Genomic DNA, 27,696 nt, shown 5'->3' on the forward strand with positions numbered 1-27,696 from the left:
ATTTTTTTGGTCATTATCCTTCGATTTTTAAATGAAGATTAAAAAATCACTCTAAATCGCTACAATGACAGTTCGCCCATATATCAACTGTCATTGTAGCGATTTAGAGCAGATTTCGAGTAGTTTTGATTCGTAATTAAAAAAATCAAAGAACAACGATAGAAAATTTTTGGAATCACGTTTTGCTCAGAAAAAGCAGCTCTTTCATATGATATAAAAAACTGATATAGCTAAACAACCCAATTGCGTAAAATCCAACTTTTCTAAAAACCGTTTGATCCCTTGATGCACGAGGGGTCCAGCAATATGAACTAACCAAAGTGGTTTTCTCATTTTTTCCCTACTCTCAATCATTTGGATACAAAAATACTCTTTTTAAATACCTTATGTCACCAGTGGGAAGGTTTTAGCAAGAACTGCTCTTTTACGGTATACCACCCACGACAGAACGATCCTCCACGGCCAAACATCCGGCAGTTGCACAAACCGCAGGCTGCTGAGACTTACGCGTGTTTACTTGACGAGGCACTAGGTACCTTCCACGGGGGAAGAATGTGCTTCGACTCTCGATGATGGATAAGGCAAACTACGTTCGGCGATTTGAAAGGTCGCAACCGCCGCACTAGATGAGGTAACTGTGAACCGACAAAATGGCTGCTTTGACAAGAAATACCAACGAGCGATGGGGAGGAAAAACTAGTATGGAAAAGCTATCTAAACTTCGCCACAAGAGAGAATGCGGCCAAATATCGACAAGCTCGAAATGAGTAATCACGGTTCTGAGGAGAAAGAAAGTTAGTTCGATACTTGTTGCTACTAGAGGCCGGATATTCTCCTGCACACTCTAAATTTCACCGTATGTAAATGTATGTAAGTATGTAAGTTTGAAATGAAATCTGGCAAAACGAAAATAAAAAGTCTGACAAAAATCTGGCACTCATTTTTGGATAAAATTCCTGGCAGAATCGGGTCCTAAAGCTATACCGGTTTTTATATATCATTTGAAAAAGTCGCGTTTCCTGAGCAATTCGTGACTTTCAAAAAGACGTTTATCGTTTTCCTTCGATTTCTGAATGAAGAATAAAAAAACTGCTCGAATGGTCTTAGATGACGTTTCGCCCATGTACGGTATTTGAGAGAACTGTCATTTAAGGCATTTCGAGCAGATTTTTATCCTTCATTTAAAAATCAAAGGAAAATGATAAATATTTTTTAAAAATCACTATTTGCTCAGAAAATTGCACTCTTCTGGCTGATATATAAAAATCAGAAAACCGTTTAAAACTGTGGGACCCCATTGAAAGTGATGACCCTTTTTTTTTCTCTCGCTGGGTGTAGGTAGGTGAAGGCCAGCCACGGTCCATCTCGCAGTAATGACCTTTTTGCGAGACGACCGGAATGAAATCTGGCAAATATCTGGCTCATGTTCAAATATCTAGCAGATGCTGAGGGTTTTCTGTTGGTCTGGCGCGCAAACAGAAATCTGGCAAAATCCAGATTTATCTGGCATACTGGCAACGTTGCGTACAAATGTTATTTCATTACGAAAACCGAACGAAGGGTATTGTGGTGTATCGCGGTTCTATCGATGCGAGAGCAATGTCATTTTAGAAAGCATATAAATGTTCCCTATTACTAGGTGAGATAGCAAACGGATTCGGATTTGGTGGTAGTGATGAGGAGCCTGAGAATAAACCCATGCTTAAGTCCTTTGATAGATAATCAAAAATGGCCTTCTTCTAACAAGATTCGAACTCACGACCATCTACTTATCAAGGCGGACTCTGCAAGCTTGTGGCTACCAGCTCCCCTAATCTTTCCCATCATCATTTTTGGGGACTAATTCATAACCATCAGTATAAGCCATATTACGTAAATGGAATTTATTTCTATTCATACAATCCATACATTACTTCTTACAAAGGTACAGAAAATTAATTTAAATCCCTTGAAATAGTGAGGGATGAACAACGGGAGAGATTTAGATGCTAAAAACCCTACAATAAATGTTTACGATTAAACTTAACATTTAGTTTGACTGTTTCTACTTCTTATTTTACAACCACTAATTCGGAAGTCACTGTCGTTTTAAAAGTTTAAGTTTGTTTTTAATTTGACAATCTGTGATAGCCTGAACTGTTTTTTTTTTATCATTGAGCAATTCCCCGCCAAAACTGAGAATGTAGATTAAACTTTTCTGAATTTCGAAAACTTAATTGTTTGCTGGGAATTTTTGGTGAGCAAATCAATTCCCGCTTAGCAATAAATGCATTTTTTGTTTGAAGAGTAAGTATTATGACGACGAAGGCATCCAATTTCTGAACAGAGGATTCTACAATTTGGGTAGTTTTCTGCTTCACGAGTTCGCTCCATAACCTCCGGTACTCCAGCTGTTGTAGTACGACGGTAGGTTTGAGGTCATCGGATTGGCGTGATGATGCAGGTGATGTGGATAGTGTAGATGTGAAGCGCTGGAGGAGTGCGAATGCTGCATGCTGTGCTGGCTGTGTTGCGGTGACGACGACGAATGCATGCTGGCAGCCACTGATGCAATTTCTGCTCCATGAGTTCCTTCGTAGTACAGCGCCGATGTGGCGGTAGATGCACTGGGGTCTTGAATCACGGATGTGATGATTGGAGATCCGCCGACGACGGAGGGGTCGGAGCTAATAACGTCCATGGATTGGCCACCAATTGATGGAGAGATCTGCTGCTGTTGATGGTGATGGTGATGATGTTGTGGATTGTGGTGATGATGGAGGACAGATTCACTTAGGGCCAGGGAGGTTGGAGTTTCTGGTTTGCAGTATTGGGTAAGTGATTTTTTACCTACGGCTTGGCTATCCAGGTACTGTTCGATATCGACTTGATCTTGATCTAGTGGGGAAATCAGGTAGCTTTGATTGGGGATCACTGTTATCGAGGCATAGTCTGGGGGAAGATTTGGGATCGGAGAGCTGGATAATGTCGGTTGCAGAGAAACAGAGTTCGAATGATGATATGCGGAATCGTGAAGTTGATTCGGGAAGGAACGGTAGAAGTCTTTTGCTGTAGTTTGAGACGTGAAAGCTGAGGTTGCACCCGCTGTTGTGTAACCACTGTTGACATGTAGGGCGCTCCACTGTTCGTTACGGTAATCGGAGGAAGAGCAGCTGATGTAATCGGTGCGATTACCGAAATAGCCAACGGGGGAATCGTTGCTGGACATTCGGGAATGTGGTGAAAATGACTTGACGTTAGCAAGTCCAGTGTACGGAGTTGTCGGTGGTGTCAACGGTTGACCCTCAGTAGAAGAATGCATTGAAGCTGCGCTGGGACTTTGTGGACTGCAGGGTGATTCCATTTCGCATGAAACTACTCTGTAGTACCGATTGACTAATTCATTATTTCCGACTAGTTTTGTGGAGTTTTCTCGGCCAATTGTGAACCCCGGGTAATGCTCCACTGAGGAGGTAGATGACGAAGGAGTCAAAATATCCGTCGGTTGGCCAATCTTTGTCAAAGTCTGTTGGTTGATAAATTCACTGCAGCTGGCACTTGCGCTACCGAGACCGGTTATAGCGGTAGTTGCTTTTCCAGAGCTCAAGCCCTTTGATTTGTTTACAGCGGTACCGGTGCTTTTTTTGGTGCTACGCGGTTTTGGCGGTGGCGGCGGAGGGCTGTTGGCTTCCTCGCAGTCGTCATCGCAACAGTGTTTACCATGTTTGCCAAACTTTTTGGATTTTTTTCGCCGTGGCTGGTACTTGTAGTCCGGATGTTGGCTTTTGTGCGTCATTCGCAGCTTCTCAGCCTGCTCGATAAAGGGCTTTTTGTCGTCGGGCGCAAGATTTCTGAAAGAGAAAAATAAACAGTGCGTTAGTGAAAGTTTCCATTTATTCGCCAATATGAATTTTGTTTTCAAATTTTAGTTCACTCTGTTTAGCATAGTTTCACAATCTCTAGCTTTTTATTAAACAGTAAGAACTGTGAGTTCTCCCGTAAGCTCTGTTAGATATTCAAAGACTCTCTCACGAATAATTGTGTTTTAGCGTTTTGATCGAGTTTCAAATATTTTTCATTCGTTAGGGGGCATATGCTGATTACGTTTGGCCTTCCAGAAATGTACGCTGACTGATGGAATTTTCTATGCGAACACGTGTGTAAACATTGAGGTGAGTTTACGATGGGGGGTTTCTTTTGTGCGATATGTACCTAATACAAACAAATTCCGTCGATGCGATGTGATAAAAATGTTTGATAAGCGCTTTTTTTGTTAGGGTTTCTTACCCCAGTGATAATATTTTGCTACCTCGGCTTCAACGGTTATCAGTCGCAGCGAGTTTCAAAACTTTTACCGTCGGCCCACATTAATCTGAAATCCTCACAGCAATGCAGTGAAAACTGGAAAACTAAATCAGGTAGAGCATTGAAGCTGGCTAAATTCTTTTGCAGCCAACATTGCAACGCTTAACGAATATTCTTATCAGTTATTCAGCAAGATTGACAGCCAATTCCGGCTAATTGCCTTCTTCTGACGATTAATATTTTCTCTCCAGCGCGACAGACGGCGGCTGGTTGGCAGAACCTTCCGGTCATGGATTATTTGCACTTCGCTGTGTATAATATGTGCATGTATTATCAACGGCCAGCTGCGGACGAGACAAGAAATCTCCGAAATGGAATCTGCATTAATGGAGCAGTATTAGCAAATTGGATGTGAGGTTAATTGCACAACAAATACAAAATGATACCGTAGAGTGGGGTGTAGTGAAACGCAATGATATTTTATACTGAATTTTGAATATTTTTTTTGGCGGTGAAGATTCTTTTTGGTACTATTAAAACATTCCCCAGAACCCACATTTGTTTAAAATTCACTTCATTTAACGGTATTGGCTGGCAGAACCAGGGTGAGTGACTTATCGTGTTAGTAATTAGAGCGTTGAAGTTTGCATTATTGCAAGAACGCATGAGCTTTGTCATACTGGTCTGGAGGAGGAGGAGGAGACTGCTGAGCACGTCTTCTTCGTATGCCCCCGTTTCGTAAGAGCGAGGAGCAACATGATGGCTGTGAGCGGGCCTGGCACTACTCCGGACAATCTAGTCCGGAGGATGTGCGACGACCCGGACATCTGGAACGCGGTCTGTGCGGCCGCCTCTCAGATTGTTCTGGAGCTGCAACGTGTGTGGCGGGTCAACCACCAACACGCCAGTGGTAGCTAATTACCAGTCTCCAGGTAGTTAGCTAGGAGGTTATAAGAGTAAAGAGGGTGCATCACGCACAAAAGCCACTTCCCGACGTAATACTTAACCGTCGTTCCGGGAAGACCAGGGCTGGAGACTGTAGGGGTTTTAGTGGGTCGGGACAGGGATAAGTAGGTGTCTGGGGGAGTGTAACTACCCCAGCATCTCTCCCCTAGTCTCATCCCCACACCCTGAGTTCTCTTCTCAGGTGTCTGTTTGCAGATTTCCCCGCCACCTTTAAAAAAAAAAAAAAAATAAAAAAAAAAAAATAAAAAAAAAAAAAAAAAATACTGATCTGGAAGAAATTTATGAATGAGTGACATAGATCGGTAATAGGAACTGATAGAGAGGATGTTTTATTTTTATTTTTATTTTATTTTTTATATCATTTATTTTTATTTTTTATATCAAGTGCTGGACATTTGTGAGTGTACCCAAAAAAAATTCTGCATCCAAAGAGAATTGAAATTAACTACCTATTTCAGGCCTCTTAAACCTTTATGACACGCGGGTTTAATTTCAAAATCCACAACACAGCTATCGGGCCTACATTTGGTAAACTTTATAATTTCAGCTAATTTTTAGATTATGTGCGAATACATGTTGAAGTAACATGCTGGTTAACTTTGATATTGATTGATTGAAAAACGAAGGGTGATATCAGTTGAAGCTTACAGTAATTTTACAAGCCACAGCCATAACCAATAAGAAAAACAAACAATTTTTTTTCTCTAATTTTTCTTATGGTAAAACAGGATTAATGTTTATTGTTGTCAGATTTAAAAATTACATTGGCTTTTTATTTCAGAATGTTGAATACATTGATTTCCAAATCGGTATCTAATTTCGAATGTCGGTATCAAATCCGCAAACATGATTCTAAATTCTCGTCTGATAAAGATGAACGACAATTATTTTTTACAGTCTTCATTTATTTTAAAATCGTCCTCCTTTTTTCAAATGTCGAATACTTTTTTCATTGACGGGTTCTAGAATACAATTTTTCATTGAACATTTCTTTTTGTTATTACCCCCTTGACACTGTTTTTAATCGAGATAATTTTTTGTTTAGTATTAAGAACCCTTACAATACAAGCTGTGCATCCTGGAATCAAAATGGTAAACGAGTTTGCTTCGATTAAAATAAGTACATAGTAATTAAAAAGTATAATTTTGGCAAAATTTTTCCATCCCTCGAAAGATTAGAAAATTGAATGCAATATTCAACAATTTTTGTGTTTTTGCCAATTAATTCAATTACCTTATTTAAATTCATTAACAGAAGATTTAAATATACTGCTATTCTAATTTAAAGTTAGAATGTTATTTAACGGGGGTCAATCGAAAATTTGTTTTTTTTTTACTACCGTCAAGAAAGGTGGATGAACTTGGAGAAAAACTGATTTGTTTCTCATGAATATACATTCATTATGAAGTAACAAAAAATATTGAACATTTGAGAAAGATCCGTTATGGGCTTTCTTTTACTACCGGAACAAAGCGTTGTATGGCCTTCAAGTACACTCTTCGAATGCATTTCTCAATTCTACCAATCAACTGTTGGCAATTCGTTGATCTGCAGTTATTTTTGCACCGAAGGAACTCAAAATCTCAAAGAAATCGTCAATTGGACGACAATTGGGGTACAAATGGAGTCGATTGGTTGTTCAGAAGCGTTTGTGTTTTTTGACGTAATGTGATGATATTTTATCTGGCCAAAACAAATACATGGTATTTTGGAAGAAATGAAATCATAATGTTAATCAAGCATTTGTTCTGGTATACTTTTTGATTGATAGCCAAACCACTATGCTTGAAACATGATTTAGACAAAAACGTTTTTTTTTTTTTTTTAAGGGGGGATTTGTTAGTAGCTTAAGTATTTATGATAAATATTAGTAAATAATGAGTATGTGTGTCCAATCACAAATGGTGACTTCTCAACACTGTTAGAAATTTGTAATTCTAATTGTTAGGATTTGTTTGCTTTCGCAATTAGGACTTATCATTCGTAAGGATTTAAACCTACTTGTCAGAAAAGGGGAAGTAAACTTACAACTAACTTAATTGCTAACTTATTGGCTATAAAGAGAGCTTATCGTAGCAATTGAGGATTGCAACGATTTTTGTCGAAAATTGTTAATAATTTTATTTGACATAGTTTCTAATGGTTCAACACCAGTAAGTCTATGTAATTCGAGTGTACCAAACCAAGGAGGACGCTTCAAAATCATTTTCAGAATTTTTTTCTGAATCCTTTGGAGCGTTTTCTTCCTTGTTGAACAGCAACTTGACCAGATCGGTACAGCATAAAGCATTGCTGGTCTAAAAATTTGTTTGTAAATCAAAAGTTTGTTCTTTAAACAAAGTTTAGAATTCCTGTTAATGAGAGGATATAAACATCTCGTATATTTGATGCACTTGGCTTGTATACTCTCAATGTGCTCTTTGAAAATAAGTTTTTTATCATAAATTAGTCCCAAGTACTTAACCTTGTCGGACCAACTTAAAATAACCCCATTCATCTTGACAACGTGATTATTGTTTGGCTTGAGGAAAGAAGCCCTAGGCTTATGCGGAAAAATTATCATTTGAGTTTTAGAAGCATTGGGAGAGATTTTCCACTTTTGCAAGTAGGAAGAAAAAATATCTAAACTTTTCTGCAATCGACTGCATATGACACGAAGACTTTTTCCTTTTACGGAAATGCTTGTGTCATCGCAGAACAATGACTTTGTGCATCCTGGAGGCAAATCAGGAAGATCTGAAGTGAATATGTTGTACAGGACTGGACCCAAGACTGAACCTTGAGGTACACCTGCTCTAACAGGAAATCTATGAGATTTTGAATTCTGATAGACAACCTGCAGAGTTCGATCAGTAAGATAATTTTTTAAAATTTTGATTAGGAAAATTGGAAAATTAAAAGTTTGCAATTTCGCAATCAAACCTTTATGCCAAACACTGTCGAATGCTTTTTCTATGTCTAAAAGAGCAGCTCCAGTGGAATAACCTTCAGATTTGTTAGCTCGTATCATATTAGTAACTCTGAGCAATTGATGAGTTGTGGAATGCCCATGGCGAAATCCAAACTGTTCATTTGCAAAAATTGAATTTTCGTTGATGCGTTACATCATTCTGTTAAGAATAATTCTCTCAAACAGTTTACTTATTGAAGAAAGCAAACTGATTGGTCGATAACTTGAAACTTCAGCTGGGTTCTTATCCGGTTTTAAAATGGGAGTATTTTTTGCATTTTTCCATAATTTGGGAAAATATGCAATTTTGAAGCAGCAATTGAAAATTTTCACTAAAAATTCCACTGTGCTCTCAGGGAGATGTTTGATTAGTATATTAAAGATTCCATCGTCACCAGGTGCTTTAATATTTTTGAAATTTTTAATAATTGATTTAATCTCATTCGAGTAAGTTTCAATTATTTCTGCAGGTAAAAAATTCTGGGAAGAAATTAAATCAAATTGACGTGTGACTTCATTTTCAATTGGACTCACAAAATTCAAATTTGAGTTATGAACATTCTCAAACTGCTGAGCAAGTCTTTGAGCCTTTTGTTCATTGGATACAAGAAAACGTTCACCATCTTTTAAAACAGGAATAGGCTTTGAAGGTTTCTTAAGAATCTTCGACAGCTTCCAAAATGGTTTTGAATATGGTTTCAATTTTTCAACTTTAGTCTCAAAATTTTGATTTCTTAGAAGAGTAATTCTATGTTTAATCTCTTTCTGTAATTCTTTATAAATAGTTTTAAAAACAGGGTCACGAGAACGTTGATATTGACGTCTGCGGACATTTTTCAAACGAATTAGAAGTTGAAGATTTTCGTCAATTATTGGTGAATCAAATTTCATTTGAGCCTTTGGAACAGAATAATTCCTGGCATCAACAATTGCACATTTTAATGCTTCCAAAGCAGAATCAATATTCACTTCGTTTTGCAAATCAAGCTCATTATTGAAATTTCTCTCAATATGAGTTTTGTATCTTTCCCAATTAGCCTTGTTATAATTAAAAACAGAGCTCATAGGGTTTAAAACTGATTCATGTGATAAAGAAAAAGTTATTGGAAGATGGTCAGAATCAAAGTCAGCATGTGTGATCAAATCACTACATACATGACTTTGATCTGTAAGCACCAAATCAATAGTTGAAGGGTTTCTTACAGAAGTAAAGCATGTAGGACTATTCGGAGACAAAATAGAATAGTATCCTGAAGAACAATCATTGAATAAAATTTTGCCATTTTTGTGAGAAGAGTCTCCACAATTAAGACATTTTTGGTTCATGTTACAGAATTTGGAACCATGGCCATAACGTTGGCAAGTACGGGATTGGGTGATATGCTTTTCACCTCCACCATACTTCCTATAAGTTTCCCACTTTACACGCACATTATACAAAGCGTGTGCTTTTTCAAAAAATTTTAAGTTGTTAACCTCATTGCGGTTAAAATGAATTAAATAATTAACAAGGGAAATTCCAGTTCTCTGACTGTTTTCGCCTCGTGATTTTTGTTTCATTAGAATTACTTGGGTAGGGGCTATGCCAAGTAATTCTGTTAAAGTAAGTTTGATCTCATCAACGGTTTGATCGTTGGTGAGACCTTTCAAGACAACCTTGAACGGCTTGGCGTTCTTGGTGTCGTATGTAAAAAATTTGTACATCTTGTCAGTTAAATACTGAACAAGACGATCACGACCCTTTACTGAGTCGGCTAATAAGCGGCATTCACCTCTACGGCCAATCTGATAGGTAACTTTAACGTCAGAAACAAACGTTGAAAGTTCCTTTTTGAATATATAAAATTCAGAAGAAATAGTTACCACAATATGTGGAACTTTCTCCTTTTTTAAAGATTTTATATTTTGTATAGTTTCAATATTAATAACTTCCATTTCACCAGCTTCTTGCTCAGGCAAAATATCAAAAGGATTGTCACTACAGACACTCGATGTGTCAGAAAGAGATGCCTCTCTTTTCCTCCCCGCAGCGATGCGAGGTTTCTTTTTCCGTCCAGCCATTTCAGGTGATACGAAAAAAGTTAAAACAAATGTTAAATTCAAAAGTAGGTAGTCTTGAGAAAGACTGATGGGAAATAACTTTCAGGTAGTCTTTAAAAGACACACTGACAAAACACAAACTTTGGAGCTATAGGCAGTCAAAGACCAGTCCACAAGCAACCGAAAAAACGTCTGATCTGTAGGACAGTTCAAGACGCACTGAAACGGAAAACAGTACTTTTCTGTTTACTACTTTGGCTGGTCTAGGTAGAAAGTTGAACTTCCTGGTGGATTATAGTTGAGGTTTGCAAAATTTCCAAATCTAAATTTTGAGTTGTCACCCGTTAAAGTTAAAAGTAAAGGTATAAAATGTAGAAAATCTTACTTTGACATAATTTGTCAATGTAAATTATCAAATGGAATATCGTTTTTAGAACTTAGAGTATGCATTGTCAAATAGAAGAAATCAGAAGCGTAGCTAGGGGGGTGCGGTTGGTGCGGTCCGCACCAGGCCCACCACTCAAGGGTGCCTTAAAATCTTGCGAACACCAAACCGGTCTAACTGCCCATCTTAACCTCATGCTGGGTGCTTCGGTCGATGATTCGGCACGCGAAGAATGAAGAATACCACCACAGAGCGGATATCTCTTCGTTCGTGTTTTTCTAAAGTTACATAGAGCGCATGGTGTAGCCCCGAATCATTTTGCTTACTTTTTTACTTCGTGGCATCTCCGTCTTCTTGTACTCTGCTTCTCTTTCCTATGTGTATTACACGTTACAGCTAGTGCAGAGGGTGAGCGCTGACGACGTATGCGGGTGAGTGGGTGACTATATATTTGTGTTGCTTTTGAACTTAAATGTCATGAAATCAATGAAATGAAATTTAATGTAATGAAGCAGCAAAATAACTGTTTTTTACCTGTTGCAATTACTTGGATTTGCTTGTTTCGTTTAAAGAAAGCATGCGTTTCGGTAAATATTTCCTGTAATATGATGTTTAAATTGCTTGATATTTTTGAGCCTTCAGCCAGAAAATACAGTGGAATATAATCAAGACACTATTTTGATACTTTCCGTCGTTTCAGGAAGCGTAATCATCAATCTTTACTAAAAAACGAGTTTATATTTAAAAAAAAATATTGCAAAATTCTTATTCAAACATGGTACGCACAGCATCTCAAGCAGAGCTTGATTGTAGCTCTAGCTCCATAACCCACACACACTCGGGCTAGGTGCTATGGTCTTCAGCTTGGTGCGCAATAAATTAAGAAAAGCATCACACAGCAAATATTTCTTCACAGATCAAAACAAAACGAGAAAGAAAAAAACGCTCAACGTGCCTACAGGTGACTAGACAAACAAAAGATTATCGCATTGCATTCGTAGCTTTTTTAGCTTTTGCGCCGAGCTGGTGCTTGCTACGAATGTCACATAAAACGATAATACGCTCGTGGTGCTTGGTGTCTATAATTTGGCGATGTCACCGAGCGGCTCGGAGTAGTGCTTTTACCAAGTCTGGAAAACTCTGTCTATCTGTGTTGCTGTATGGCTAACGAAAACATGGAACAGAGCGAGGGAAATAATCTGCGTTCACGCGAGACTATATGCACCCGAAAACAGTTGGCTCTAAGTTGAAGTTGATCAAGTTTCTCTAAGTTAAAGTTGATCAAGACCTATTTGAGGTCAACGATGAGTAACTTGAGATTAACAAACCTTGCCATTTGTGATTTGTGATTTCTGATTTTGCCAACCAAACGGCTCGGAAAGTGAGTAGGGTAGGGAACATATTCTAAGCAGCTTTAGGAACCGCCTGTGTATTCAGACAAAATACTCGAAATGTGTTGGGTGAGATTCAAACAGTAGTATATCAATCTGTTCTTTATCGTTTTCTCTGTCAGAACATGTTTTCAGATTGTAAAACTAAGTTAGCAAACTTTTACAATAATCACTTGAAGTTACCAATCGAGGGACACTATTCCAATCACCCTGAACTTATTTTAAGCAGTTTCCATCTGTTTTGCAGGCGTTTTTTGCAGCGAAGTGGCTCCTGAATGGCTGCAATATAGGTCGATTTGTTTCAAATGATGTTTGCTCACAGATTTCTTTGTGATTAACGGTATTTCTTATATTCTTAAGACAGTTAGACTATCAAAGTTTTCGTTTCCATCATTGAAATTGTCGATATTGATAAAAAAGCAGGAGTTTGAGGCCTGTTTCCTGCGACTGATTAAAATAGGCGCTACTGCTTAAGCCGTTCCTTACCCTATCTAAATACCTAATTATTGATTTGGGGACAACCGAATAAATAAGTAGAAAAATCTAAGTTTTTTGTTTGTCTCAATTCTTTTTATGGAAGAAAAAACTGCCCAGTCATTTTCAATGGGGGCCCACATTTTTGTTGCCGCACCAGGCCCACCAAACCATAGCTACGCCACTGGAAGAAATATGTCTACATTAATAATTTATTATGAAAAATGAGTTTTGCTGTGTGATAAATAAGGGGCCATTCACATACAACGTGGACAAATTTTTAACGATTGGGTAAAAATCGCCCCCCCCACCGTAGAAGAATGCCCACATAAATTCTTTTTTTTTTGTAAGGACCGTGGACATTACACAACCCCCCCCCCCCCCCTAAGTTGTCCACGTGGTATGTGGATGGCCCCTAAACGTTGAAGAAATGAAAAATATCGGCAATTTCACATCAAATTTAATCATTGATGCTTATGTTTGTTATTTGAGATATTGCAGCATATGTAAATCTCAAAATATGGTTTAATATCTTTTGCAACGTTCAGGTGAACAAAGTTTCATCATTCAAATTCGGTTTTGATGTTAAACAATAAAGAAAACAACGTGAAAGAATGAATCGGTATATGAGTGAGAGAAGGAGTGTGGGAAAATGAGTAAGAGAATGAGTGAGGGAATAAGTGTGAAAATGAGTGAGAGAATGAATGAGTAAGTGAGATTTAATTGAGATTTAAGATTAATTGATTGATTGTTCGAGAGAATGAGTGAAAGCATTAGGGAGAGAATCAGAAAGAGAATGAGAGAGATAATGAAAGAGAGCATGAGAGAGAAAATGAGCGAAAGAGAGAATGAGAGAGAGAATGAGTGAGAAATTGAGTGAAATATTGAGTAAGAGATTGAGTGAGATAATGATTAAGAGAATGTGTGAAAGAATCACTAACTGGGCGAGAGAATGAGTGCAAAAATGAGTGAGAGAATGAGTGAGAAAATTGGTGAGAAATGAATTAGTGAAATTGGTGAAAGAGCTAGTGAGAGAATCAGTCGCTGAGCGAGATAAAGAGTGAAAAAATAGATAGAGAATCAGAGACAGAATGTGAGGGAGAGAGAGAATGAGTGAGTGAATAAGTGAGAGAATGAGTGAGAGAATGAGTGAGAAAATAAGTGAGAGAATGAGTGAGAAATTGAATGAGAAAATGAGTAAGAGACTGAGTGAGAGATTGAGTGTAAGAATGAGAAGATGAGAGAATGAGTGAGAGATTGAATGAGAGAATGATTAAAAGAATGAGTGAGAGAATGAAAATTGAATGAATGATTGAGAAATTGAGTGAAATATTGAGTGAGAGATTCAGTGAGAGAATGAGTGAATGGATGTGTGAGAGAATGAGAGAGACTGAGTGAGAGAATGAGTAAGATAATGAGTGAGAGAATGAGATAATTATTGACGGAATGAGTGAGAGAATGAATGAAAGATTGAGAGAATGAGTGATAAAATGAAATGAAATGAAATGGGAAAATGAGAGAATCGGTGAGAGATTGAGTGAGAGAATGAGTAAGTGAATGAGTGAGAGAATTAGTGAGAGAACCAGTCACTGAACTAGAGAAAGAGTTAAAAAATTAGAGAGAGGATCAGAGATAGATTGTGTGTGTGAGAGAGAGAGAATGAATGAGAGAATAAGTGAGTGAATAAGTGAGAGAATGATTGAGAGAATGACTGAAAGAACGAGGTAGACCTTACGACAACACCCAGATTGAATGTTGCAGTACTTGGAAAAGTTTAGCATCCCCTAAAATGGGCAGCTTTATGTCACTCTATCTCGTGATTTTCGCACAACGTACGCATTACGATTCCAATCACTTATATGGGCAAAAAGTAACCAGAAAATTAAAAAAAACTACACAAAATGTTCACCTGCCCAAAAAATCACCCTGTGCCAAATTTTAGTTTGATCGGACTTCAACCGGAGTGGCGCAAAGCGACCGAAATTTGACCTTGAGAAATTTGGAAAATCACCAAAATAATGAATTCTTTCTTCATATGATACCAGATTTCGACGTTTCGTGCATTTTTAAGCCATCTGGCACAAAAAAAATAATACCGAAATTTCATGCACCCCACTCCGTTGGGTTAATTTTTGGATTTTCAAAGGCCAAAATTCAATCGTTTTGCGTCATCCCATTTAAGGTCCAATTGAGCTGAAATTTTGCACAGGGTTTTTTCAGGCAGGTGAACATTTTGTACAGGGTTTCTTAAAGTGATCATTTTGGTTGGCACCCTAGTACGCATGAGGGGGCATGTAGTTTTGAGTATTTTGAACTGTCGTTTCGTTTCGTTTTGTCGTATGTCGTTTTCGTTTTCGCGGTGTACACTTTGTCCTATAACTGTTTTTTTTTTTCATTTTCCGGATTATCCCGGACTACCCTTTTTCTGTCCCGGACAGTTCGCGAAAGAAACAGAGTGCAGTTTTGAAGACACCAACACATTCACACAAAATGTATCAAAAGCACCGTACCCGTACACCGTACCATCATCGTTCACTACCAATGCATATTCTTGCAAATTAATATTAAGTTCCGTCATTTTTCAGTAAATTGGCAAAGTAGCACGAACGCGACAAAAAGACAATGGCGATAGTGACCAAAACAAAACAAAGTGACAACTACCTCTGGTATTACGCACAGCATTGCAACTGCTCGGAAAGTGTTTTTTTTCAGCTGCAAAGTGTTGTCCGGGACGGTATAGTCCTGCCGTAAAAACAAATTCGACATTAGAGAGTTGCGATCTTCGGCAAAGTTGTTCAAGAGGTCAAAGGCATTTATCGGTGCAAATCGAGATTCGAAATTCAGCAGCTACGCGGCACTAGTGTGCATGATTTTCGAGTGTTTTGAACTTAATTTATTTCATGAATCCAACTTAAGATTGTTGGAATTCGTGGATTGTAGAAAATTGTTCAGGAGAACAAGGGCTTTCAGTCGGTATGCAGTTGGGTTTGGAATTGAACTTCCGTGAGGCGCCAGTGTGCATGTAGTTTGGAATATTTTGAACTAAATTTATATCGTGAATTTAATCATTTAGAAAGCTACGATCTTCAGAAATGTTGTATAAAAGGTCAAGGATAATGGCTAATAGCTGGATTGTGGCACAGCGTGGCGCTCGTGTGCATGATGTGTTCAGTATCTTCTATTTAGTTTAATTTGTGGAAGAAATAGCTCAGAAAGTTGCGGTCTTCAGCAAAGTTGTTTGGGAAGTCAGGGGCTTTTGGTTTGTGGACAGTTTAGTTGGGGATAAGACTACTACGTCGCGTTAGTATGCGTTAGCTATATTTATTTCGTGAATCCCACTAATTAGAAAATTGTTCAGCAACTCAGCGATCAAAACTTGTCAGGAGAAATTAAGGCATCTTTTTCGCTGAAGCAGTTGGATAGGGCTCTTTTGGTCACAGATTTTGTCCTGTAGAGATACAACCAAGTTCTTACAAAACTTGAATTTTTCGGTATGAAAATAGTTGCGGCAGTTCGACTCTCCCAGCTGGTCTCGAGGTACGATGCTGGCCTAACAAGCCAATCGTCGTAGATTCGAGTCTCGGCTCTTGTGAGACTGTTAGTGTCAGTAGGATCGTAGCGCTAGCCCCGCAATTGTCCTGTACACTTAACAGTTGGCTGCGAAGTCTGTGTATAATAAACAGAAGGTCGAGTTCCGATACGGAATGTAGCACCAAGGCTTAATAGTTGCGGCAGACATGCGATACCACGGTGCTCCCACAGACCGTTATTATAAAATAAAATGCACCAAAGAATCTGAGTACACCATTCGATTCGTTATGACGTCCAGAATCTCTGGTCAAAATTTCAAAATCATCGTACGATACATTTTTGAGTAATGCCCTTTTGAAGGTCGTAAAGTACAAAAAAGTGATATAAAAACGACGAAATACTTATTGTAAAGCACGTTTTCAACCACCATTTCATGAAATAACTTCCAAAATAGTTTCTACACATTCCAAGGGTTATATTTCAAGACATAAACAATTAGTGAAAAGATTTATTTGAAAACCCCACAGTGCACAGTGGTCTAAATTCTAAAAATCGTGATCACCTAGATTTGACTGTAAAAAATTGATTTCAAGTACTCAATGTCCTCAGTAAAATTGTTTCATAGAACAAGGCCTTACTTTTTTTTTGATTTTGATAGGACATCGTAGTATTTAGCAATTGTTTTTCTTTTAAAATTTTCAACAACTTTTCTGAAGGAAGCTATCTGGTATATTGAAAATTAGAAAAAATATTTTTTTTATCTAGCTGTTAGGTGGATTGGTCGAAAAACTAAAAACGCCAAAAGTAAGGCCTTGTTCCATGAAACAATTTTGCTGAGGACATTGAGTACATAAAATCAATTTTTCACAGTCAAATCTAGGTGATCACGATTTTTAGAATTTAGACCACTGTGCACTGTGGGATTTTCAAATAAATCTTTTCACTAATTGTTCATGTCTTGAAATATAACCTTTGGAATGTGTAGAAACTATTTTGGAAGTTATTTCGTGAAGTGGTGGTTGAAAACGTGCTTTACAATAAGTATTTCGTCGTTTTTATATCACTTTTTTGTACTTTACGACCTTCAAAAGGGCATTTTTTTCCGTGTTGGGTATATTATCACTGTGACCAATTTTTTGATCTTTTGTGACATATGCCCTTTTTAATTTTGCTAAGTCAGGATAACGGGCATTACTCAAAAATGTATCGTACGATGATTTTGAAATTTTGACCAGAGATTCTGGACGTCATAACGAACCGAATGGTGTACTCAGATTTTTTGGTGCATTTTATTATATAATAATGGTCTGTGGGAGCACCGTGATACGTTTTCTCAAAGAAAATATTCTAGTTGGTACTGACCGAAGACCGCGATTCATTAGAGAGCAAGAATCGCGGGATAAGTTGCTGCTTGGGAAACTGTCAACCATCCAGAAGCCCTTGACCTTTCAAATGAATAACTTTGCTGAAACCCGCAGCTTTTTAGGAAAGCGGAATTGGCAAGTATTGGTAGAATTCTGCACAAAACTCTTCACCATCCAGAAATTCTTGACCTGATAAACAACTTTGCTGAAGATGGCAATTTTCTGTAAAGTCAGAATCGAGCGCCAGAAAAGTTTAGGTCAAAATCCGAAAAACTTTACTGCTCCAATTATTCATCTCATTAAGCCGATATTCACGAAGAATGCACAGATTAAACAACAAATTTTCATGAAATCATTGAACAAATAAACAAAATTCGCTTACGTGCTCTTATAGAATCGTTCAGTATTGTATATTTAGTAAACTTAGCTAGATTTATCCTGAATTCTGCAAAACAAACCATTTTGCATCTCAAAACTTAAATCACTGCTCAATTATTCATCTCACGACGCCCCCATAATTATCACACTGCAATGCACTGATGAATGAATCACATTATCATGAATGAACGTAGCCGCAGCCGGTCGCAGTAGGTTACCTAGATGTCCGCTGTAGTTGTTTACATGCAAATATAGTAACCTAGGTAACCACTGCAGTGCTGTCCATTTATGTCAATTATGTCGGAATAATTCAACATTTTCAGTATGATTTGTTCGTATTACCAGAAACCGATTTGGCAACTTTTGATTTTCTTCAAGGCAGTGAAAACAGATGATAATACATACAGTTGAAATTTAGGAATTGTAGAAATTAATCCCATATATTTCTGCTAATTCAAGCTGTTTGTTTGGAAATTTGAGGTGAACATTTCAAAGATTAAAGTATTCTTAGTGTAGTGAGTGATTTTGTTTAGTGATTAAAATAAAAAATGGTCCGCTAGTGATGAGAAAAACTTTGGTTGGCTGCTGAACTAGTCCCGTTGTAGCCGTACAAACAATTTTGTTTTCTGGGGTAGGTGATTGAAATAAATGAGTTTTCGAGTGCAGATGGCTGACTATCATATCAAATTTAGAGCTTTTAAGTGAGTTTTTGGGGATTCTACCGCAGACAGACGTCTAAGCTGAGTTCCAAACTTGTGTAAAGATTTTTGAAGTAGCAATTCGTAACCAGATAGCGCTACCAGTGACGCCAGCTTCATACACCAGCGAAAAAAAAATGTATTGTAGCGATAAGGTCACCAGGCGGCGCTAGTATACAAGTGATTTATAAAGCAATTATCTTTGAAATATTACACGGAAGTTTCGATCAATTTTGTTCTTGCTTGGACGTCTGTCTGTGATTCTACTTAATGAGAAATCTAGAGTGAACTAAGAAGAATCCATTCCATGGATAAGCAGATCGATTTAGTTAGAAAATATGCGTTTTTTCTGTTTTCAATTGTGTTTTTATATTGTATGAGATGAATATATGGGCTGAGATGAATAAAGGAGCAGTTCCCCTATATCGGATGATGCAATTTTTTTTCTAACAAAAACTTCTTCGTGTCTAGTAGTTTTTACAACGCAAAAATACATAGTTTTTTATTTAATAGTGTTTATTTGGCACGGCACAATAAAAACATAGGGGAACTGCTCCATTATTCATCTCAGCCCGTATATTCATCTCATTCAACATGTAAACACAATTGAAAACAGGAAAAAACGCTTATTTTCTTTTTAAACTAATCTGCTAATCCATGGAATGGATTCTTCTTAGTTCACTTTAGATTCCTCATTAGGTATAATCCTCAAAAACTCACTTAAAAGCACTAAATTTGATATTATAGTCGGGCATCAGCACTCCAAAACTCATTTAATTCAATCACCTACCTCAAAAAAACAAAATCCGCGCATCGTTCTATACGGCTACAACGGGACTCGTTCAGCAACCAACCAAAATTTGTTTCATCACTGGCGGACCACTTTTTATTTTAATCACTAAACAAAATCACTCACTACACTAAGAATACTTTAAACTTTGGAATTTTCACCTCAAATTTCCTAAAACAAGCTTGAATTAGCAGAAATATATGAGATGAAATTCTGCAATTCCTAAATTTCAACTGTATGTATTTTCATCTGTTTTCACTGCGTTGAAGAAAATCAAGAGTTGCCAAATCAGTTTCTGTTAATGCGAAAAAATTATACTGAAAATGTTGAATAATTCCGAAATAATTGATATAAATCGAGAGCACTGCAGTGGTTACCTAGGTTACCATTTTTCACGTAAACAACTAAAGCGGATATCTACGTTACCTACTACGACGGGCTGCGGCTACGTTCATTCATGATAATGTGATTCATTCATGATTAACAGTGAGATGAGTATGGGGGCATCGAAGGATGAATAATTGAACAGTGATTCAAGTTTTGAGATGGATATGAAGCGTTGTGAAAAATGGTTTGTTTTACAGAATTCAGGATAAATCTAGCTAATTTCACTAAATATACAATGCTAAACGATTCCATAAGAGCACGTAAGCATATTTAGATTATTTGTTCAATGATTTCGTGAAAATTTGTTGTTTAATCTGTGCATTCTTCGTTTTTTTTTAAGGGGGGATTTGTTAGTAGCTTAAGTATTTATGATAAATATTAGTATATAATAAGTATGTGTGTCCAATCACAAATGGTGACTTCTCAACACTGTTAGAAATTTGTAATTTTAATTGTTAGGATTTGTCTGCTTTCGCAATTAGGACTTATCATTCGTAGGGATTTAAACCTACTTGTCAGAAAAGGGGAAGTAAACTTATAACTAACTTAATTGCTAACTTATTGGCTATAAAGAGAGCTTATCGTAGCAATTGAGGATTGCAACGATTTTTGTCGAAAATTGTTAATAATTTTATTTGACATAGCTTCTAATGGTTCAACACCAGTAAGTCTATGTAATTCGAGTGTACCAAACCAAGGAGGACGCTTCAAAATCATTTTCAGAATTTTATCCTGAATCCTTTGGAGCGTTTTCTTCCTTGTTGAACAGCAACTTGACCAGATCGGTACAGCATAAAGCATTGCTGGTCTAAAAATTTGTTTGTAAATCAAAAGTTTGTTCTTTAAACAAAGTTTAGAATTCCTGTTAATGAGAGGATATAAACATCTCGTATATTTGATGCACTTGGCTTGTATACTCTCAATGTGCTCTTTGAAAATAAGTTTTTTATCATAAATTAGTCCCAAGTACTTAACCTTGTCGGACCAACTTAAAATAACCCCATTCATCTTGACAACGTGATTATTGTTTGGCTTGAGGAAAGAAGCCCTAGGCTTATGCGGAAAAATTATCATTTGAGTTTTAGAAGCATTGGGAGAGATTTTCCACTTTTGCAAGTAGGAAGAAAAAATATCTAAACTTTTCTGCAATCGACTGCATATGACACGAAGACTTTTTCCTTTTACGGAAATGCTTGTGTCATCGCAGAACAATGACTTTGTGCATCCTGGAGGCAAATCAGGAAGATCTGAAGTGAATATGTTGTACAGGACTGGACCCAAGACTGAACCTTGAGGCACACCTGCTCTGACAGGAAATCTATCAGATTTTGAATTCTGATAGACAACCTGCAGAGTTCGATCAGTAAGATAATTTTTTAAAATTTTGATTAGGAAAATTGGAAAATTAAAAGTTTGCAATTTCGCAATCAAACCTTTATGCCAAACACTGTCGAATGCTTTTTCTATGTCTAAAAGAGCAGCTCCAGTGGAATAACCTTCAGATTTGTTAGCTCGTATCATATTAGTAACTCTGAGCAATTGATGAGTTGTGGAATGCCCATGGCGAAATCCAAACTGTTCATTTGCAAAAATTGAATTTTCGTTGATGTGTGACATCATTCTGTTAAGAATAACTCTCTCAAACAGTTTACTTATTGAAGAAAGCAAACTGATTGGTCGATAACTTGAAACTTCAGCTGGGTTCTTATCCGGTTTTAAAATGGGAGTAATTTTTGCATTTTTCCATAGTTTGGGAAAATATGCAATTTTGAAGCAGCAATTGAAAATTTTCACTAAAAATTCCATTGTGCTCTCAGGGAGATGTTTGATTAGTATATTAAAGATTCCATCGTCACCAGGTGCTTTCATATTTTTGAAATTTTTAATAATTGATTTAATCTCATTCAAGTTAGTTTCAATTATTTCTGCAGGTAAAAAATTCTGGGAAGAAATTGAATCAATTTGACGTGTGACTTCATTTTCAATTGGACTCACAAAATTCAAATTTGAGTTATGAACACTCTCAAACTGCTGAGCAAGTCTTTGAGCCTTTTGTTCATTGGATACAAGAAAACGTTCACCATCTTTTAAAACTGGAATAGGCTTTGAAGGTTTCTTAAGAATCTTCGACAGCTTCCAAAATGGTTTTGAATATGGTTTCAATTTTTCAACTTTAGTCTCAACATTTTGATTTCTCAGAAGAGTAAATCTATGTTGAATCTCTTTCTGTAAATCTTTATAAATAGTTTTAAAACCAGGGTCACGAGAACGTTGATATTGACGTCTGCGGACATTTTTCAAACGAATTAGAAGTTGAAGATTTTCGTCAATTATTGGTAAATCAAATTTCACTTGAGCCTTTGGAACAGAATAATTCCTGGCATCAACAATTGCACATTTTAATGCTTCCAAAGCGGAATCAATATTCACTTCGTTTTGCAAATCAAGCTCATTATTGAAATTTCTCTCAATATAATTTTTGTATCTTTCCCAATTAGCTTTGTTATAATTAAAAACAGAGCTCATAGGGTTTAAAACTGATTCATGTGATAAAGAAAAAGTTATTGGAAGATGGTCAGAATCAAAGTCAGCATGTGTGATCAAATCACTACATACATGACTTTGATCTGTCAGCACCAAATCAATTGTTGAAGGGTTTCTTACAGAAGAAAAGCATGTAGGACTATTCGGAGACAAAATAGAATAGTATCCTGAAGAACAATCATTGAATAAAATTTTGCCATTGGAATTACTTTGAGAATTATTCCATGAACGATGTTTAGCGTTAAAATCGCCGATTATGAAAAATTTCGAACGATTTCTGGTGAGTTTTTGTAAATCACCTTTTAAATAATTTTTGAGCTCGCGTGTGCATTGAAATGGTAAATATGCTGCGGCAATAAATAAAATCCCAAGTTCAGTTTGAACTTCAATTCCCAAAGTTTCAATAACTTTCGTCTCAAGATGGGGAAGAGCACGATGTTTGATTCGGCGATGAATAACAATTGCAACTCCACCGCCGGAACCCTGAATCCTATCACATCTATGAACCACGTAATTGGGATCATATTTTAATTTTATGTTAGGTTTCAAAAATGTTTCAGTAATAATTGCAATATGCACATTATTTACTGTTAAAAAATTAAAAAGCTCATTCTCATTGGCCTTCAATGAGCGAGCATTCCAATTTAATATTTTAATTGTTTTATTTAAAATCATTGCTAAATTTTAAATTAGAAACAATTTTAATAGTAAAATTTGTGCCTATTTGAATGGCTTCAAACATTGATTTTGCCTGCAACATGGCGTTCATAAGATCGAACATTGCCTGTTGCAAAAAAGAAAGTTTACCTGCCGTAATAGGCCCCAGGCAGTTGACATTAGAAAAAATATTTTCGGCAGCAATATTAGCTGGAGTAATAGGTGTACAATTATTTTCTAGCGTGTTTTGCTTACCCATATTAACGGTCATTTTCGAACTACCAACACTAGGCGGTATAATGTTCGAACTACCTGTAACCTGTGCATAAGTTAAACGGGTATGCAAAGGAGTAGGTAAACTATGCGTCACTGGTACGCTTGGAGAATTTTGTTTTGAAGTTGGTTTTAATTGAGAAATTGAATTTTGTTTACCTTGCCTTGCCTTAACAATTGCTAAACGGACTGGGCATTGATAAAAATTTGACATATGGTTGCCGTTACAATTCGCACAGCGAAAATTTTTACTCTCTTTCACAGGACATGTGTCCTTTTCGTGAGAAGAGTCTCCACAATTAAGACATTTTTGGTCCATGTTACAGAATTTGGAACCATGGCCATAACGTTGGCAAGTACGGCATTGGGTGATATGCTTTTCACCTCCGCCATACTTCCTATAAATTTCCCACTTTACACGCACATTATACAAAGCATGTGCTTTTTCAAAAAATTTTAAGTTGTTAACCTCATTGCGGTTAAAATGAATTAAATAATTAACAAGGGAAATTCCAGTTCTCTGACTGTTTTCGCCTCGTGATTTTTGTTTCATTAGAATTACTTGGGTAGGGGCTATGCCAAGTAATTCTGTTAAAGTAAGTTTGATCTCATCAACGGTTTGATCGTTGGTGAGACCTTTCAAGACAACCTTGAACGGCTTGGCGTTCTTGGTGTCATATGTAAAAAATTTGTACATCTTGTCAGTTAAATACTGAACAAGACGATCACGACCCTTTACTGAGTCGGTCAGAAACAAACGTTGAAAGTTCCTTTTTGAATATATTAAATTCAGAAGAAATAGTTACCACAATAGGTGGAACTTTCTCCTTTTTTAAAGATTTTATATTATGTATAGTTTCATTATTGGTAACTTCCATTTCACCAGCTTCTTGCTCAGGCAAAATATCAAAAGGATTGTCACTACAGACACTCGATGTGTCAGAAAGAGATGCCTCTCTTTTCCTCCCCGCAGCGATGCGAGGTTTCTTTTTCCGTCCAGCCATTTCAGGTGATACGAAAAAAGTTAAAACAAATGTTAAATTCAAAAGTAGGTAGTCTTGAGAAAGACTGATGGGAAATAACTTTCAGGTAGTCTTTAAAAGACACACTGACAAAACACAAACTTTGAAGCTATAGGCAGTCAAAGACCAGTCCACAAGCAACCGAAAAAACGTCTGATCTGTAGGACAGTTCAAGACGCACTGTGCATTCTTCGTGAATATCGGCTTAATGAGATGAATAATGGAGCAGTTCCCCTACATAGTAAAACAAATTTAAAAAAAAAATTGTCTTATTTTCATAAATTTCTTATAACAGGGAACCCTGGTGAGTTTTTACATTGTAATGTGTAGATAGAAAAATACACTAAAAAAAAAAACTTCGGAGTGAAAATGTCAAAATACCCGGACGAACACATACGATTCGCATAGATTCTCTAGGATTCCTCACATTGGATTCGTGAGCGTCCTCGAAAAGGATTCCTGAAAAAAGAATCCTCAGGAATGCCCTGTATATGGCTCCAGGATTCTTGAATAAGATCCTGAGTAGGAATCCTCCGGATCGTGTTTGCGATTCCTTTCACGATTCCATCACCGAGTTAAAGGTATCCTGAGGATTCTTACTCAGGATTCTCTGCGTGTTAGTAAGGGTACTCAAACGTTCATAACTTTTTTGATTTTCATTTTACCGTCATCAAGTTTTAACAGATAGTAGTACATATTGTCACCTTCAATGTGTAAGAAAAATTAGAATAAAAAACAAGACTTTTTGAGAAATTTAATCTTTTGTGATAATTTGGAAAATCTGTCCCAGAAAAAAAAATATAATTTTTATTACCTACAACTCTGCTAAAGACACCATTTCAATCAAACAAGCCGTTTTTCTGATACAGAAATTTTTTTCATCAGTCTTATCCACCATTTTGGATAGGCCCGTTTGAAACAGCAGTCGCGAGTCTAAATGAAGAAATGATATCATAAAATGACCTTCTCATCAAAATAGAACAGCTGTGGAAAGTATTAGCGAAATCGTAAATGGCATGCTGAATTTGCATACAAAGAGTCAATTGCATCCTGTACTGTGCCGCCATTTTGAAGGTAACGGCTACTTTGAAATCAGTTTAACTCGTTCGATTATCTCAGCACTCATTGCATCGATTTAACCACTCAAAAGGTGTGCTATCTAGATGACCGGTATGATTTTTTTATACCATCAGATTAGTAAAATCCCATTACATGATTTTACACTGTATATGGAACTGAAACTAATGCTGAGAGAAAATATAGAGGAATAAAACTAACAGTATTTAATTGTACACAAGCAACGTTAGAATTATTGTGCTCACCCTTAACTTTCAATCTCTAACGCAGTCCAGCGTGAGCTTCTTCGCGTTTCTATTGGACGGACGGGTGGTCAGGCCTGCAGAACAACCGTCGTGCAAATAGCATTTATATTTAAAGTGCTGAACGCGTGTGCCGAAGTTTTCTTCGTTTTGCTCTATTTACCCACATGTCCGTCTCCAAAGTACGTGTACACTATTTATTGTGCCCGATATTAATTCGAAGCAGATGCGACGAGCGGAAATTATGTTTTGTTTAGATTTAGATAAGTTTCGCCTTCACTAGCCTTGTGGTGGTATTTGCCGTGGTTCCCGACGGACATCTGGACGTTCATTGCGTTGTGTGTGGTCGAGCACGAGCGAATATCTTTTTGAAGGATAATTCAGTTTTTAACAAACGAATAAGATTTATTAAAAAAAAAACCCGTAATGTTGAAGATGTTGGAATCATTCGTAAAATAGTTCCTAAAAAGGAGTAAACATATATTTTATCTTTTCCGGTTATAATTCTTTTTATATTATTTGAGCTGTGAGTGATGTCAACAGAAATCGCATGAATGAAAACCCGTTGCCGCTCAGCTCCCCGCTTGGAACCGTTTCATGGAATTATTATTTATGCAACCTGTTGGAGTTCAGATATAAGTCTGCTGCATCAAAGTCAGTTACATTTACCCATCAGCCTCTGCCTGCCGCCGGATGTTGGACATTATAGTGCACATAAGAAAAGCAACATAAAACAGAGCATCTTATCTAATTTCCCATGCTGCACTTACTACTTTCTTGCTCTTGATGTTGCTGTTTTTTTCTCTCTCTCCACGCGGATGCACCCGGCTTTCGTGAATGGAAACACAATTGCACCCATTGTAGCGGAGCGGTCCGATCTTCAAAGGTTGCATTCGCGAGCACTCTGCCTGGTGTGATGCCTGATGGGCAACGGCCGCCGCAGTACCTTGTTCTGTCGAGAAATTTTGGTGGTCGCCAAATTTCAATGTCGTTAAGCATCGTGTTAGGGTATCCGACGGCAGTCTGCACCGAGATTAGTCTGTTTGCAGAGGTTTTGAACTACATATAGCTACAATGTTTACACCGCGTACTGCATGCACTGCCCTGCTCTCAAGACGTCTCACTTCCTGCCGGGTAAACTCCGCGGCAGGGGCTCAAGTTCAGGAGCAGAACCTTGAGTTTACTGTATGTAGGATGGTTTTAGTTGTGGAAATGGGACTTCAGAAATTAATATCTGTCTAGCGTGGGGTTGCTTCAACAAACTAACTAAACTAGTTTGTAACTGTGGTCAGGATTTTTGCTTGCGGGGGTCTTACCCCAATAGATTTTTAGAACTTTAGAATTAGCTGATAAATGCAACATTTTGCCGGCTAAAATCTTGAAATCTTTCAAAAAAGAAGATTACAGGAGATTATTTAATTGATGTTTGCTGTTGCTCTCTTCTGTTATTTAAGTATCACTGCCTCACAGAATTTACAATTTTTTTTTCAACACTGATTTTATAAAGTCCTCAATATTTTTGCTGTTAATTATTAGACTACGATTGAGCTTTTTCGTGTATTTGCTATGAAAAAATTGCAACTGGTTTATTGTTTAGGACCTGTAAAATATGACCGATCATGAATAGCTACATTCTTTAGGATTATTCCTGCTAAAGCTAAAATGATCCTTCACGCAAAAGTAAAAAATCGCAACCATGCCAGCTGCAAAACTGAGAAAATCATCCACCCCAAACCGTATACTCACTTCCACATCTTGCCGAGGTCCTTGCTTATTTCGGAGTTCTGTAGCTTCGGTTCCTGTTTGGACATCTCGCGGCGGGCGGCCTGCGCCCAGACCATAAACGCATTCATCGGTCGTTTAATGTGATTTTTCTTCTTATCTGTCGGTGATCTGAAATGAGAGGAAAGGATTGCAGAAAAAAAAAACAAACATCAGTACGTTAGCGTGCACAGGAGAATCGAGTATGATTTGTGGTGGGAGGGAGAGATACCAATTCTAATTAGCAGCGAGGAACCCCAACGGCTGGGTGGCTGGGAGTTGATGTAATTAAGATCTCTTCAGATCTGGCGTACGACGCACAATAAATATCGCAGGGCCTGGGATGGTGCAAAAAAAGTAAAATATTATATATCAAATGAATCCGCTCCCGCGTGACCAGCGCATTCCGCTAGCGATATTGGATGTCTTGTCGCCATTCGTGTATTGTATTCTCCGACAGGACGGTTGATGGAATGGCCAG

General features: G+C 37.3%; 1 protein-coding gene across 1 annotated transcript in view; it reads right to left on the reverse strand.

Annotated features, from left to right (window-relative positions):
* Window positions 1–1,914: 1,914 nt before the first annotated feature.
* Window positions 1,915–27,696, reverse strand: part of LOC129718129 (transcription factor SOX-10) — a 75,935-nt gene continuing 50,153 nt past the window's right edge. Inside the window, exons 2-3 of the mRNA XM_055668559.1 lie at window positions 27,201–27,347; window positions 1,915–3,830 (exon numbers count right to left, since the gene is read on the reverse strand). Of these exons, the coding sequence (XP_055524534.1) occupies window positions 2,357–3,830; window positions 27,201–27,347 (1,621 nt within the window). The 3' untranslated portion in view covers window positions 1,915–2,356. The remainder of the gene's footprint in view (window positions 3,831–27,200; window positions 27,348–27,696) is intronic.

Source organism: Wyeomyia smithii, chromosome 1 (assembly GCF_029784165.1).
Source record: "Wyeomyia smithii strain HCP4-BCI-WySm-NY-G18 chromosome 1, ASM2978416v1, whole genome shotgun sequence".
In the NCBI taxonomy this organism is placed as follows: Eukaryota; Metazoa; Arthropoda; class Insecta; order Diptera; family Culicidae; genus Wyeomyia; species Wyeomyia smithii.